Source organism: Carcharhinus amblyrhynchos, chromosome 4, assembly GCF_965287045.1.
Source record: "Carcharhinus amblyrhynchos chromosome 4, sCarAmb.v2.hapA, whole genome shotgun sequence".
Lineage (NCBI taxonomy): Eukaryota > Metazoa > Chordata > Chondrichthyes > Carcharhiniformes > Carcharhinidae > Carcharhinus > Carcharhinus amblyrhynchos.
In genome coordinates, this window is record NC_137327.1 from 98081623 (window position 1) to 98098395 (window position 16773).

General features: G+C 38.4%; 1 protein-coding gene across 1 annotated transcript in view; it reads left to right on the forward strand.

The window, feature by feature from the left end:
* Positions 1-2206: 2206 nt before the first annotated feature.
* klf5l (Kruppel like factor 5 like) overlaps positions 2207-16773 on the forward strand; it is a 62860-nt gene continuing 48293 nt past the window's right edge. The window contains exon 1 of the mRNA XM_080187618.1: positions 2207-2532. Coding sequence (XP_080043744.1) covers positions 2365-2532 — 168 coding nt within the window. The 5' untranslated portion in view covers positions 2207-2364. The remainder of the gene's footprint in view (positions 2533-16773) is intronic.

Here is a 16773-nt window from a genome sequence, read left to right on the forward strand (position 1 = left end):
GGAGGGTGACCTTGTTGTTACTGGAATGGATTAAACAGGAAGCAGGATGAGGGGTAGGATCATATCCTGAATTCTGAAATTTCCTTGTTGGTGATGATGCAATTAAATACAGGAATGATAACATATTGGTAATGTTACTAGACAAGTAATGCAGAGGCCCAGACAGAAGCTCTGGATTGCAAATCCCACCATGGCAGCTAGGGGAATTAAAATTCAATTAATTAACATATCTGGCATTAAAAAGCTAATAAACATATAAGATCCTGAGTGGGATTGACAGGACAGTTGGTCAGATGGTGGGACAATCTCAAACAAGGGGGCATAGCTACAAGATAAAGGTCATTTAAATCAGGTGTGTAGAAATTTCTTCTCTCAGAGCGGGGTGAATTTCTGGAATTCTCTGCCCCAAAAGGATAGAGGAGGCTGGATCATTAGGTGTATTTAAAGTGAAGGTGGATAAATATTTGATAGATCGAGGACAGGAAGGCCATGGGAAATGGCACAGATAAGGAGTTGAAGTTGACATAGATCAGCAATGATTGTACTGAATGACGAGCAGGCTAGGATGGCCTTGTGGCCTACTCCTGCCTCTATTTCATGTGTTCTTGTATGTAGTCTCAGTAATGGTAACCACAAAACTATTGGATTGAAGTAAAAAGCCATCAGATTTACTAAGGTAAGGAAATCTGCTAGCCTTACCCAGTCTAGCCTATCTGCGAGTCCAGACCCACAGCGCTGCGGCTGACACAGCCCTCTGACATGCCCTAATAGCTTGCTCAGTTGTGTCAAGCAACCACATAAATAACATATAAGAATAAAGCAGGATGGGACCACCTGGCATTAACCTAGGTACTGCATACAACAAAAACCATTCACTGTCACTGGCTCAAAATCCTAGAACTCCCTACCTAGCACTATTGTGTCTGTACCTCTACAACAGGGACTGCAGCAGTTCAAAAATGTTGTGCACCACCATCTTCGCAAGTGCAATTAAGGATGGCAATAAATGCTGGCCTTGTCTGTGATGGCCTCATCCTTGAACAAATAATAAAAAGTCATCTAGGCCCTAAGCTCTGGAATTCACTCCCTAAACCTCTCTGGCTCTCCAACTCTCCGTCAACCTTTAAAATCACCCTTTAAAATGTACCTCCTGGTTTTCTGTCCACACAGTTACTTCTTCAGCTGGATGTGAATGTTTCTCTGGTTATACTCATACAAAATGGCTTTAAACATTTCATTGAGTTACAGACGTCAATAAATGCAAGCTATTATAGGACAACACTGGACAGTAAAATGTCTTGAGTTTATGTGGCTAGTCCTAAAACAACACATTTTCAGCTGTTTCTTCCACTATTCAATTTTCCTCTTTAATTCTCCCCATTTTCTGTCTATTGTTTTCCTGTGCAATTGCCAAATCATCCCAAACTCTGCAACTTCACGTGAATTTATTTAAGGTTCACATTCTGTAATAGAAAAGTAACAACATTTTTTAATACAGGTTGAACTTGCATAACAAACTTTATAAACTTGAAGTTGAGCTTCCTGTTTATTTGTATACATACATAGGTACAGATTTAGACGTAAATGCAGTGATATAGGTTACATCAAGCATGTCACAATGGTGTGAAATGAATGGGATAAAATCTTCAGACTCTTTCAAAACAATAATTTGAACTATCACTTCCGCTTGCACGAGTGCACATTTGCTGTTTTGTTAAAACAGTCAACAGGTGGATAAAGCTGTTAGTTCCTATGACAATTCACCTTTTTCATCTATTAGCTCTCGCTTCGGAGCTGAAGTCTCACATTCAGCCGCCTTCTGCAGTGATCGCATTTTAAACAGAATAATGTAGCTGTGGTTCTGAACTGTTAGAGAGGTCTCAAAGTGCATATGTTAGATTTATGAATGGACTGGATTGTTTTATTACTTAGAGTTACATTTTCGGTGCACACTCCCCACAAAAAAAGACTTTTTTCTATATTTTTGCAAAAAAAAACTGCAAACTTTTGTATTTCGCAACGGCCGGAATTGCTCAATGCGGAGATGCCAAACTTGGGTAGGGCCCCGCCCCAATCCCTTCACCTGGCCCCGCCCACTCGGATTGACATGCGGGCTCAAGCTGCTATTGGTTGCCGCGCTGTCAATCACCGGAGCTGCGTGCAGGTATAGTTCAGGTGAGTGACAGATTGAGAGCAGAGACTGGTGAGCATCGTGCACGGAGGCATTGCTGTGGGCAAGGGTGCAAGTCAGTCCCTTCGCTTTAGTTTGTCTCCCATTCAATTATTATCGATTGTGTGTATATATATATAATACACAGACAGATACTAAAAGGAAAGGTAAAGTTAGAGGGGGTAAAGAAAGTGATGTCGAGTAGTGGGCTGGCAATCAGTGTGCCCAACACCGAAGCAAACGCTGTCTTCACTCAGCTCAAACCAGTGAGCATGGCTGACGGAGCTCGCGAGGAGCAGCCCGTCTTTGAGGACATCAAGCCGGCCATCCGGATGATGGAGAACCCGCCCGACTTGTCTCAGGTAAAAAGCCAGAGCAATCCGACCTCCCGCTGCTTCTTAACTCTTACTTCCCAGCTCTTTCTCCAGGTCCGCCCTGTGCTCAGAACGAACCGCGCCAAAACCAAAAGGTGTTTATTAACTTCCACCCATCTACCCCCCCCCCCAACTTGTTACTTTTTCTTTCATGCTTTTCGTCAGCTGTTTGGGGAAGTTGGGAATGTTGGTGATGGGCCAAGGTGAGGATTGAAATAAAAGTGGGGCTTATGGAAGTTTTTTTTGGGTGTGTGTAATCCGTAGGACAAACTAGTTAAAATCAGAACAGGTCGGAAGGCGGCCTTTCTTCGTTAGCTGGGGCAGAGCCGCAAAACATTTGAAAGGGTGACGGCTCCGAGTGTGTTTGCAAAGTAAAACCACTTGCATCGACTTTCAAAATCGAAGGGTCGTGTAACTAGCTTAGGATTCGTGTATTTTTTTTTCTTTTATTTCGTTTCCTTCGTAAAATTCTGTGGCTGCGCCTGTTTACCCGAAACGAAAAGCTACAAATCCAAGGGAGATTTTCATTCGAGTAAATTTAATCAAATGGACTGAAATGCTCTCTCTGTTTATGTTGAATGAGACTTAATACTTGGACCGTGAACTGTCAAAGGTGGGGACTGATTGAAAGCAGGTCGGGGAGATATTTATAAACAAATTGTAGAAGAAGATAGTTTACTCTGGTGCGTATCATCAATAAACAATGCACTTTCTAATACTTTATCGCAGTTTAAAGTTGAAATGCATCAACTCCAAACAGCACATGCACGAGTCCGTTAGAAAACTCCCAAGAGCTGCTGTAAGATAGTAGGGCATGGCCAAACATGAACTTCCAATGGAGGAGAAACAAAACAAAGAACGAAAATTTTTTGAGATATATACCCACACAGACAGTTTAAATCCATGATTCTGTGTCTAGACTCCTTATCGCTATGCTGCGGGCATTCAGGTGGGAAGCATTAATGACTTCAAAAGTTAGTATCAAGTCCGTTGAGCATTTCTCATAATTAGCACAGGATCGGGGAGATTTGAGACTATGACAGCCATTTTAATTTGAATTAAAATGTGATCTTTATCTTCTCCCCACCCCCGTGATTAGAATAATAAATATATATTTGTTAGTGACGGGCAATATTTTGGTATTGTTTTGGGCAAGTTGAGAAAGAAGTGCCAAAATTGGGCTGAATGTTGCCTGGAGAACAGTGGCCACTGCTCCTGAGCATTGTTGTAAATTGTTAAAGGTACATCCTGTGACTTATTTGATATACTGATAGTCCATTTACAATTGTTTTAATTAATTCAGAAAGGTTATTGTTATTGTCAAAAAATTCAAAATGAATAATTGAAATTTAATAGTCTTGTTTATGTTACATATCCAGTTTCATTGTTAGCTGCTGCCTTCGGAGATTTGGATCTAGGAGTCCTTGCTACAATGTTAAATTCATTTTAAGTTTTAGTTGTAGGCATGCTGCGCAAAGAGATAAGGTACTCAGTCTGGCTGAGATGCAGAAGCCATTGGACCAGTGTTGTATCATTTCAGGAACAAATATTGGCCATGGTCAGATCCATGAGCATGACTGGAACCAGTCTTTCAATCTTCCATTTGCTTTACTACTTTTATTGTATCTTTAATGATAGAATCTAGAATTAAAGCAGTCATAAACAAATGCTAAAATAAGAACAAAAATCATATGCATTTTTTTAGCAAGAATAATTTTAGTATTTTATTGCCTCCTGTGATAATCATTAAGGTTTAGGATAAAAGTTACTGTGCAAAAAATATTCAGGAGAACTTTGTTTTCATCTTTATAGCACAAATATAGAAATGGGAGGGTTGGCACCATCTTGGTCAAGATGAGAACTATGGAATATAAATTGAAGACACCTTTTTTGTGTATTTATTTAGCAAATCATTTGAGAATAACTTCCCTGAAACAATCTGGTTTTGAAAATTAATTGATTTCTTTAAAATAATATTAGGAAAGTATTACTTTTTACAATATATTTTGTTTTTTTTTTCAATTTTGAATTCTGGGTGTACATGCACCTGCGATGTGTGATACATACACATGCATTTTATACGTACACACTGGTGTCAACTAGGAATAAGAAAGCAGCCACCTTGAAGATATTCAGTGTATCTAAAGTTGTTTGAATTAACCTCTTTATTAAGTAGCAAGATGAATGGTAGCTTGGTGGGTGTGTTGTTTAGCTTTTATCTTAGTTTTTGCTCGGATGTAGTACTCATCTACTGTTAATGTGGCTGTATTTTTAAAATGTAGGATAAGTAACTTCTACAAATACATCAATTAATTTAATAAGATATCTAAAATTCTTCTGGGATTGGATTTAACCTGCTGAAACACCAAATGCATTAAATTCCAATGATTTGTGCACAAATAATAAAAATAATTGTCATCAACAAAATTGTTTGTTTATTCTTTTGAAATATTCAAAATGAACTAATATCATTGTGGCTTGAAATCAAAATTAATAGCATAATCCTTTGCTAAACCTGGTTAAGAACCTTGCCTTTTTACATTTTGCAGAAAAGCATTGTTAACAATAAATATGCAAAATGAATAATTAATGGTAAAAGAATCCCACATTGGAACATAAAATAAATATGGTCTGTTATGGATTTTAATAAGAGTAATTCAGAAATACAATTGTTTTGTACTGTCAACACATGAAGAAGCAGTCAGTATACACATTGACAGATTAAAATGCCCTTAAATTTTGATGTATGAACTACTTTTAAATTTTATCAACAACATTCTTTTGAATATATTTTGTTCTTCACTATAAACACCGGTCCTCAGCCATCTAGAATGGGAGAGGTTGTGTCCTCAATTAAAATGTGCTTCTTTAAATCTTTTAGTTGACATTCTGAAACATTGGAAAGGCAAAACAAAAATTATTGATATCTTCCAATATCTGTATGTTTAGTAGATTATATATCTTATTTTTAAGCTTGAATAGTAAGTATGTGCTCTCAAATCCAAGCTGCATTATGAAGTCTCAACTGTGCACTGTTTACATTTAATTGTCTCACTATAGAGTGCAGTGATAAACTACAACTTATTATTCATGTTAGTTTTTTTAAGTCCAAACATTGAAACTCAAATGTATTTTAATGTGAATATGTAGAATATTAATTTAACATATTAAAACATTTTAAAGCTTCATATAAGCTTAATCAAATGCTTTCTTTGTATGAGTGTACTAATATAATTTTCAACTTTCTGCATTATTTTCTACTTTTAAGTCCCAAATACCTTTTTAGTAACTTGCGAACTGTCTACATTGAAAACCATTTGAGTTTTTATTATCCAGTAAAAATTGTTTATAGATTTTGAGTATAAATAACTGTGCTTCCACTGTATACCTCCAATCCCCAGGCTCTTTCTATAGGTCAGCTGAGTCCTTCTCTAGACATTTATTGGGCATTTTCTTTCTGCTCCTGTTAATGTCCAGCGGCTGCTGCAGTTTCAAAAGATAAGATTTGACAATTGTTTAAAGTTAATTAAATTAGCACAGGTGGCACAATGGTTAGCACTGGTGCCTCACAGCTCTAGAGACCTTGGTTCGATTCCTGGCTTGAGTCACTGTCAGTGTAGAGTCTGCACATTCTCCCCATGTTTGCATGGGTTTGTTCCAGTTTCCTCCAACAGATGTGCTAGTTAGGTGCATTGGCCATGCTAAATTCTCTCTCAGTGTGCTCAAACAGGTGCCAGAGTGTGGCGACTAGGGCATTTTCATCGTTGTTTCATTACAGTGTTAATGTAAGACTACTTGTGACAATAATAAAGAAACTTTAATTACCAATCAGTGGCAACTAGATATTAAAAATCTAGATGAAGAAACTTTTGGGCCTTAATTTCTTTGAACCTGTGTTAATGTCAAACAAATCTTACCAGCACATAAAGAATAGATTTAAAGAAAGAAAAGCTGATGTTTTGCCCAAGTTTGCCTGTAAGTTACTAATTTTACAATAATGAGACTTATTTTGCAATTACCTGACTTTTGTTAACCATTCTTATATTTTCTGGCTTCATTTGTGGTTCCTGCTAATCACTTTATCCTGAAATTTGTCTTAGTCAAAAAAAATTAAGCATTCAGGTGAGAGTTCCAAATCTTGGAAAGTCAAACCAAATAGCAAACCTTTGTAACTAGCAAGAGTTTTCTGCCATAATTAGCCAATACAGCCATCAGGATGAAAAAAATGATTTGGCAAACATACTTGAACTTTGCTTCACTGACTTCATTATTACATTTATTTTAATTGGATTTAAGTCCCACTGGGACATGAGCACAAAAATCAAACCTGACACTTTGGTGCAGCGCTGAGGGAGCACTGTATTGTCAGAGATGCCATCCTTCATAGGTCCCAACTACCCTCTCGAATGAATGTAAAATATCTTGTCACTGTTTTGATAAAGAGCAGGACAGTTATCCCTGAAATTCTGGTCAACATTTATCCCTCAATCAACATCATAAAAACAGATTATCTGATCATTGCTATGTTTGGGATCTTGCTGTGTAGAAATTGGTTGTCTTGTGACTACATTTCAGAAGTATTTCATTAGCTGCAAAACTCTTTCAGATGTCAACAGGTGCTATATAAATGCAAGTTTTCTTGGAATGTTTAAGTATAATTAGCAATGCTGGCAGAGACTTCTGTATTTGTGGATAACTAGTATTCAAAGGAGAAGGCTAATTTACATTGAATAAACTATTTGATATGTGCTGCTCGAGTTCATATATAACTGCTTTGCAACTGAACCCACTTTTATAACAGATCATAAATTTGTGGGGTTAGATCACGGTAGGTAATTTAACTGATTCTATTTCATTGGCCAAAATTTAACACGCTCAAAGTTACATGGTTATTGACCCAAGTAAAGCATTTTTAAATGTTCTGGTTGGCAACAAAAAACCTCTTAGGCTAAAATTGATTGTTTAATGGCCTAATTTTTATAGCATGCCAATGCTGGAGTTAACTGAAAGTCCCTAGGCTATTCTATGTACTGTTATAAACTTTCTGTCTTTGAAATGGGCATTATCATTCCTATCAAGTTACCTAATTTAATTTCCAGAGGTTGTCTGGTTTATTTGCAGTTACAATATATTCTAACAGTTATTACTGTTTCTTAGCAATGTTTTAATTTTACAGTAATTTTAATATATTATTGTTGGTAGCCAACCCTATCCCGAATAGTTGATTGCTTTCATCCTTATAATTTGTTCACAAATTTCCTCCCTTTCTCTCCAGGTAATGGTGGTGTGTGCCAGATGCCTTCTTGTAACTTGCCCAGATTATGTATACTAAACATAGAGCATGCACAACATATTGGAGCTACCACAATTGAAAACTAGTTTAGCTTCATCCAATGTTCTTGCATCTACTTTCCAGTAGTAGATTGTGGTCAGGAGTAGGAAGTCTGATATTATTTTCCCTTTCATAACCATGAACAATTGATTACTGTGTTCACAAGTAAGACTGGATAACTCTATACAATCTAAGTGGTTCAGTATGAATTGCAATTACAAATGTTATCACTGGGGAGGTTCTGTGTGGTACATTAAGGTGAAAATATTGCATATATGCATAAAAGATTGCTGTTTATCTTGAACACAGCTATTTGTCTTATGAAAATTATGAAAATAGGTAATTAGAATTTTACCGCACAAAATCATTAAAATATTTTAATTTCAAAATATAATCTTGAATGTTCCTAGGTTAGATAAAAAAATTATATTGATGCAAGATCTAACCTTCGTACTTTTCATCTGATAATAATCCACTTGTATTGATTTTAAAGTGCTTTGTATGCTAGTATTATAAATCATTATTCTGAAAAAAACAATCAGCCTTTGGATTGATTTTGGGACCAACAAAGTGGGTTGGACCAGTTTCATCCATTTGTGCTGTACTTGTCTTCCACAATTGTAAATGCCCTTTGAACCTTTAGGAGTGCTATTACCAGACCTTCAAACACAATCATTTTCTTAAATGGACATTGTTGCTTTTGAAGTTTTAAAATTAAAACTTCAAGGAATTTCTGTTTCAAGCTGAAAACTGTTCATCCGTTTCTGTAGCATGTCATATATTAACATCAAGTCTTGAGTGCACAATGCAAGGAAATAGAATAGGTGAAATGAATGGCCACCATCTTTACTATGCTGCTGCAAAAGGTATTTGTAATAGAGACTTATAGCAAGAACTCAAATGAGACTCAACATGCATATGCTGTGAACAGTTTGTAAACCCAACAACCAAATTCCTGACACAAGAATCCATAGTACTATCCAATCAATATCTTCTTTTAATCCTTGTGAAAAAACTCAAAATTTACTATCCATATTGCAAAAGGTGCAGTCGCAATCCTGATTGGAGGGAAATGTATCTAAGTTACTCCTCTCTCTAAAGGAAAGGTTGGAATTCAAGGTCTTTTTGTCGAATCAGGATTATCAGTTCAGAATTATTTGGATTAAATTTAAATCAGATACATGGGCTGGATTTTATAGCCCCTTGCAGCCCACCTGCCTTAACCAAATTAAGAATTAACAGCCAATTGATCAGGATATTACGCTGCCCACACCATAACGCAGTTGACATGGGAAGGCAGTCAGGAGCAGGTAGGCCATTTTTTGAAAAAAGATGGGAGGCAGGGAGGGCAGCTCATTGGGGAGTGCCCTGTGAGCATTGGGTACATGGTCTCCCACCCTTCCCAAATGTCATCTTCGGCTTCCAGTTGCAGTCTCAGCAGCACCCACGACTATGCCCTGCGCTGTTGAGGATATGCGACTTCCTCACACTGAGGGGTGGAATTCCCACTCTCACCTAGTCTATCCTGCTGGCAGTGCTTTATGGCTGCCAGCTGACCTTCCTTCTGAGGGTCTGCGTGAGGGATGGGGGGCAGTTTGCCATCTCCCACGCCATAAAATCCAGTCCATTGTTTCTTAATTTTTAGCATAATTTCTTTAGGTTTCGGAGTAAGCATCCTTACTCAGTGGTTAGCACTGCTGCTTCACAGCTCCAGGGACCTGGGTTCGATTCCCAGCTTGGATCACTGTCTGTGTGGAGTTTGCACATTCTCCTCGTGTCTGCTTGGGTTTCCTCTGGGTGCTCCGGTTTTCTCCCACAGTCCAAAGATGTGCAGGTTAGGTTGATTGGCCATGATTAAATTGCCCTTTATAGTCCTGAGATGCGTAGGTTGTAGGGATTAGTGGATAAAATATGTAGGGATATGAGGTAAGGCCTGGGATTGTGTTTGGTGCAGATTCGATAGGCCGAATGGCCTCTTTCTGCACTGTAGGGTTTTATGATTCTATGATTCTACTCAGTAATTTTTAACAGAGATGACAATTGTAATAAGTTTAAGGCCATTAGGCATGCTTAGTTAAAATGCGGCAGCACGGTAGCACAGTGGTTAGTGCTGCTGCTTCACAGCGCCAGGGACCTGGGTTCAATTCCCAGCTTACATCACTGTCTGTGTAGAGTTTGCATGTTCTCCACATGTCTGCGTGTGTTTCGTTCTGGTACTTTGGTTTCCTCCCACATTCTGAAGGACATGCTGGTTAGGTGCATTGATCCAATCAGGTGCTGGATTGTGGTGACTAGGGGAATTTCACAGTAACTTCATTGCAGTGTTAATGTCAGCCTTATTTGTGACTAACAAATAAATAAACTTTACTTAAATTTGTCCTTGTTTTGTTTCTTGAATTCCAGCAGTCTTGATTAGAAATAACTTATGTTGAGTTTACCTTTGCACAATTAGCTTAGAAGTTACAAAAAAAAGTAATAGAATAAAGATAAACTGTAGGTGTTCATGTTGGACAGAAAACATCAAGATCCTGATTAATTAAAAAGTTATTTGACTTTTTTTCATGTCCTTTCAAATTTCTTCCTTCCTGTCTCTGAGTCATGCTGTGGAATGATGCCACTGGTACCAATGCATCTTTGGCAACTCGCCAAGTGGTTACACTTGTGTTGTCACGCTGTTTTACTGGATAGGCCATCACACCCAAAACTGATCCTGTCCCCACCAGACATGCAAGTTGTAGCATTCATCAACTGGCTGTGCACCTTCCCAACCCAGGATCACTGAAGCCAGTTGTGCCTTTGCTGTCACCTTGGCTGAGATCAGCTCACTCAGCCCAAACTGGACCTGGCCCTGGAATCTTCCTGCCATCTGCTGTCCAATGCCTCATAAAAGAATATTTTCTTAAAGCAATTGTAAATCTGAACACCTTTGCCTTCCACTAATCAACTTCAGGGAAAATGGAAAGTTAGGTCAGCAAAACCAACATAAAATTATTATCTGTCAATATTTTAAGGAAATGGTGAATGAAGATGGTGACTCATTTGTGGCAGCACGACTCCTGAAATGTACAATTACCATATTTTATCACAATGATAATCAGTTGAAAAGGCACAGGTGCAATTGGGACAGATACTAGAAAATAATCACTTACCCAATTAAGCTCTACCTTTTCCAGATGCCCGCTGAAATGATTAACAGCAAAACAATTTAACAAGAGGTTGAATTGTTGCAGTATTAAGTCACAATAGAGACAGTGCAAGTTCTAAGTTTCATGACCTTAAGTCAAATAGCATTGTACTGACATCACTGTGCCAAGAATCACTTAGTATTATGTTTCTAATGGTGCCACTTCTTTGTCAGTTGATAAAATGCAGGACTTGGTCAGGAGCAAAGAGCCGTTATTTCCTTCTCCATTAAGAAATACAAACACAATCAATTTATGGATAACCAAATTGAGGCTTATGAGACATGGGCCACCTGGACAAATACACCTTTCCTCCCTTCTGGTTACTGCATGTCTAATTTTGGTCTTAATAGCCCAGCTTTCATTCGTGGTTTTTGGGAAAATTTCAGAAATTTATGCCTTACCTAATTTTTAGAGTATAAATATACTCTTCCATTGAGATTTATCATGGTATAGAGATATTAATTAAGACATTCAATTAACTTTCATCTTTTGCAAAGCAAATGATCAAAATGAAGGAATGATCATAGCAAACATCCCCACATTCAGCGTATTCCATGTTAAGTTTTGGACTAGGCAAAGAGTGAAAAATATGTTCTTATCACATTGGAGATTAAAGATAGCTTTAAGCTCTCCAACTCTACCTGTCAATCCTGAGAATTTGGTCTTACTGTTGTTCAGAATTCTTAAATCAGTAGCTGTAGACTTGATTTCCCTTTTGTAATGAAAACTACATTGGCCAACTAAAAAACAAATCCTGTTCCTTTAAAAGGATATGTAAAACAGAAAACTTTAATATCAGTGGATTTATTTGATCTCAGCAATGTTTAATCTCAGCACACTGATCAATCCTACAGTGATAGCAAATGAAATAAATGTAATATAACCATAATTTTGCACTTTAATTATGAGGCTTGCTGTAAACTACATTGACTATTGTGATAAAGCAATGAATTTGATATTAATTGGATATAGTTAATCGGGTGGCACAGTGGCTAGCATTGCTGCCTCACAATGCCAGGGGTCCAGATTTGATTCCAGCTTTGGGTGACTATCTGTGTGGAGTTTGCATATTCACCCCGTATCTGTGGGTTTCCTTCCACACTCCAAAGATGTGCGGATTAGGTTTATTGGTCATGCTAAATTGCCCCATAGTGTCAGGGCAACTGGCAGGGTAAATACCTAAGGTTACGGAGATACAGTGGGATTGTTGTCGGTGCTGGCTTGATGGGCCAAATGGCTTCCTTCTGTGCTGTAGAATTCTACGATTCTATAAGGGCAAACAGTTGCTTGAAACTAATTGTCACTATCTACTAATCAAAATCATTGGTTGCTTTTATCAGCCACAATTTGCAAAGCTAATATGGAAACAGAGAGTTTCATAACTGAATGGAAGGAAGACATTGATGTATAGAACAACCTACATGACCTGTTGTGCATGACTTTTCTGTATATTTCCCATCAAATTAATATGTTGGAGAATTTGTGATGACAATTGGGTCTGAATAATTTGTCAGTTCTTTGCTAATACCTGCTTACATGTTTTGATAGGAAGAAAATGATTATTTACTAATGTTGATGTTTACCTAATTGTTCTATAAGAAGTCCTATTTTGTGTGGTATTTTAAATTCATGCATGAGACTTGGGCATCGCTGGCTAGCCAGCATTTATTGCCCATCCCGAGTTGCCTGAGGGCAGGTGTGAGTCAACCACATTACTATGGCTCTGGCATCACATATAGACAGACTGGATAAGGATGGCAGATTTCCTTCCCTGAAGGACATTAGTGAACCAAATGGATTTTTCCGACAATCGACAATTGTTTTATCGTCATCAGTGGATTCTTAATTCCCAATACTTTTTATTGAATTCAAATTTCGCCATCTACTGTGGCAGAATTCGAACTTGGGTCCTCAGAACATGAGCTGATTTTTCGGACTAACAGTCTAGCAATAATAAGTATTAGTGATGAATATTTTAACATACCATGTAGATGTTGCTAAATGATTATACTATTTATCGAGTTGCTGGACATGTACATGTTGACTATATTTGAATTGCCAATGCTGCCCTCTTTGTTTTTCTTTATCATTTGCTTACCTGAGGAATACTTTACAGAGGTAAAGACTCCACTAAGTGCCAAATGAGTAATAGTTACATTTTCAAGGAACTTAAAATTGCTTTAGGCTTCCAGAAATTCTGTGTCATTACATTTGTTTGATTAAAAAATGTGCAAGTAAAGTAAATAACAAAACACAGTGCATTCGTGCTGAGAAATATACTTTAAATAAGATGAGTTCCTTACAATACCTGACTAAAGGAGTGAGCTGAGGGCTATCCTAGCCCCAGGCTATCCCCAAAGGCACTATTGAAGTTGGACAAGAACATACTCTGATTCACCAGCAGGGGAAACACCTCACTTCCATCTGGTGCCTCTCTTCTTATGCAAAATTCATCACATGCACAAAGGGGAGATACATTCTCATTTCATAACTTTAAATCTCAACATGTACTAAACCTGGGGTGAAGTATTTTCTGGGATATCTTAGAAGTATACTTGTAGTGAACCATGACCAAAATAATTGAGAATTTTGTGCATTGGTCACATTGCCTCTGTTCTTACTTATACACAAAGGGCTACATTTTACGTGGCCCCACCAGGTGTGTTTTCTGTGTTGGGCGGGGAGGATGGTGCACATAAAATAGATGAATTCCCACCCTGCCATATTCGTGCCCACCCCCATAATGGAGGATGGGGCATGGTGAGTGAAATGGGCAGCTTTCCCACCATTTTTTAATCAATAAGCCAATTGACCCTGACAGTACATTGCCTAACCCATAAAATGGTTGGCAGGGGCAGTTGGGTGGGAGTGGGCAAACAGATTTTTTAAAATTTCTCAAAGAATAGCAAAGAAGGAGAATATTAATTTCAGAACAAATTGGGGGGGGGCGCGGTTTGTGGAATGACGTCCCTAAAATAACATCACCATTTTCTTCTTTCTCACCTGCTGCATTAAACACTTCACCCCACCCTCTTCCTCCAACTTCCCCAAACCCTCTCCATCCAAGACCCTTGACTCTTGGATTCATTAGGTTTTATTCTTTCTGGTTGCAGTCCTGGCAATGTCCCCTAATGTGCCTTTGGCACCACTGGGACTGATGGTCCTGCCGACAATCAGATTCTCCAGTAGCTGCTGACTGTGGGACTTCCTCTCCAGTAAAGGGCAGACACCCCACACTGCCCCTTTCCAGCCCACCTATAGTGTATTATGGCTACAGGGCAGACTAGCGTGAAGTGGGTTGTTTCCTTGCCGACTTTAGTTTGGGGGAGGTGGGGTACAGTGTGAGGGGGAGGCGAGCAGTCTTGCCCAAGGTTTCACAATGAGATGCGGCTTTAATGTGTCATTATTATTTTAGATACTGTAAGGACTGTGTTAGGAGCTGAGCTTTTATACCTCAGCGGAAGATTTTGCACAATGGGACAGAATTTCACCAGCATTTGGGAGCACATATGGAGGTGGGTGGGCATGGAAATTCAGTTTGACGACACCTTCCTGCTCCAGATCAAACCAACTTTGATAAGTTAATGGACAATCAGCTTGTGGATTACCCGTGGTGTTGAGAACTGAGCCAGCTGCCTAGCTGCAACTTCCTAGTGCACAAACATCAGCGCTCCAGGCAAATTTTGTAACCATTCCTGCCTACCATGTTGCAGTAGCTCCAATTGCAGTTCATCCTTCCCCTCTGTAATGGTGGCACAAGACACAACAGGAGTAGACCAAACAGTCCGTAGAGCCTGTTCTGCTGTTCAATAGGATCATGGCTGATCTTGGACTTCACCTCCATTTTCCTATCCACTCACAAATATACTTTGATTACACGACAGTCTAAAAATCTGTCTATCTCAACCTTAAATATATTCAATGAAGGAACATCCTGAACCCTCTGGGTTAGAGAATTCTGAAGATTCATAATCCTTTGAGTGAAAAAAAAATTCCTCAGCTTTGTCCTAAATGATCAACTCCTTATCTTGAGATGGTGAGCTCATGTTCTAGATTCTCCAGCGAGCAGAATCAATCTCTCAATGTCAAGCTCCTTCGGAATCTTCTGTGTTTCAATAACCTCTCGTTCTCTTCTAAACTCCAGAGAATACAGGCCCAATTTACTCAGCCTTTCATTATAGGATAACTTCCTCATCCTAGGAACCATTGTCATGAATCTTTGCTGTTCTGCCTCTGTGCAAGTATATCCTAAAACATGGAGACCAAAATGGCACATAGTACTTCAGGTGCGTTCTCACCAAAGCCCTATACAGTTGTTGCAAGGCTTCCTGCACTCCAATTTCTTTGCAATAAAAGCTATCACACCATTTGACTTCCTAATTGTTTACTGTACCTGCATACTAACTTCTTGTGTATCTTGCATACCAATCCAGTCTCGCACTTACCAATTTCATGTCATTTAAAAAATATTCTGCTTTTCTGTTCTTACGACCAAAGTGAATAACTCTACACATACTCGACCTGCCAGTCTGTTGTCAACACATTTTAATCTGTCCACATCTTTTTTCAACCTCACTGTGTTCTTCTTGCAGTTACATTTCAATCTAACCTTATATTGTCAGCAAACTCAGATGCATCACTTTATATCTGTATCTAAGTCATTAATATAGATTTTAAATAGTTGGCACTCCACAAGTCACAGCTGACCAATGTGAAAAATCCCATTTATACCTACTCGTTGCTTCCTGTCCATGAGCCAATCATCTATGCATGCTAATTTATTACTGCAAACTTCATTAGCCCTTATCTTGCCTACCAATATTTTGTGTGGCACCTTATCGAACATCTTTTGGAAATCCAAGTATGCTACATCTAGTAGTAATCTTTTATCTAACCTTTTTAGTTGCATCCTCAATAGACTCTAATAAATTTGAAAGACACAATTTCCCTTTCATAAAACTATGTTGACTTTGATTAGGCTATGATTTTCTAAATGTATTGTTATGACATCCTTAATAGTAGATTCCAGCACTTTCTCAATTACTAAAATCAGGCTAACTATTCTGCATTTCCTTCTTTTCCCTCTCCCTCCCTTCTTGCGTAGCAGTGTTAAATTTGTAGCCTGGCAGCTGTGTCTATTTTTAAAATTCAAAATTTGCTAAGAGCCCCTCAAGGTGGAGGTGCTCTCTCTCTATTACCTGAAATGACAGACTGCAGCTTCTCCTGAGCTGGAGGACCTTGCTGGGTGTCTGTTCCCCACACTGTTTGGAGTTGGGACCCCAACAGTCAGGATCCTCTATCCAGGCAGTCAGAGTTGTCATACTGAATAACTATGGCATGCATTCAGTGGGATTCCCATCTGCAGTGTGGAGCCCAAGAAAAGGGAAAAACATCTCTGATCTGGGATTCAGGCATTGAAGATTGTGTTTGAATGTTCTCAGGGCAGGTAAATAAATTATTTTTCACAAAAGTACATTTCTTGGGCAAAGGGTTTGTAATCCCTTACAACAGTAAGGGATTACAACAGTAACATAATACAAAAGGAATATCCCAGCATTCCAACTACCTGATATTACCATGGTTTTAATAATAGGAGATATCTTAAATGGGCATTTGTTTTAGTATTAGCATTAAATGTGAATAGAGCCACTTTCAATAGAGCAAGCATGTTCAAAGTTCTATGTCTATTTGGACAGAAAATCACAGAAGTGC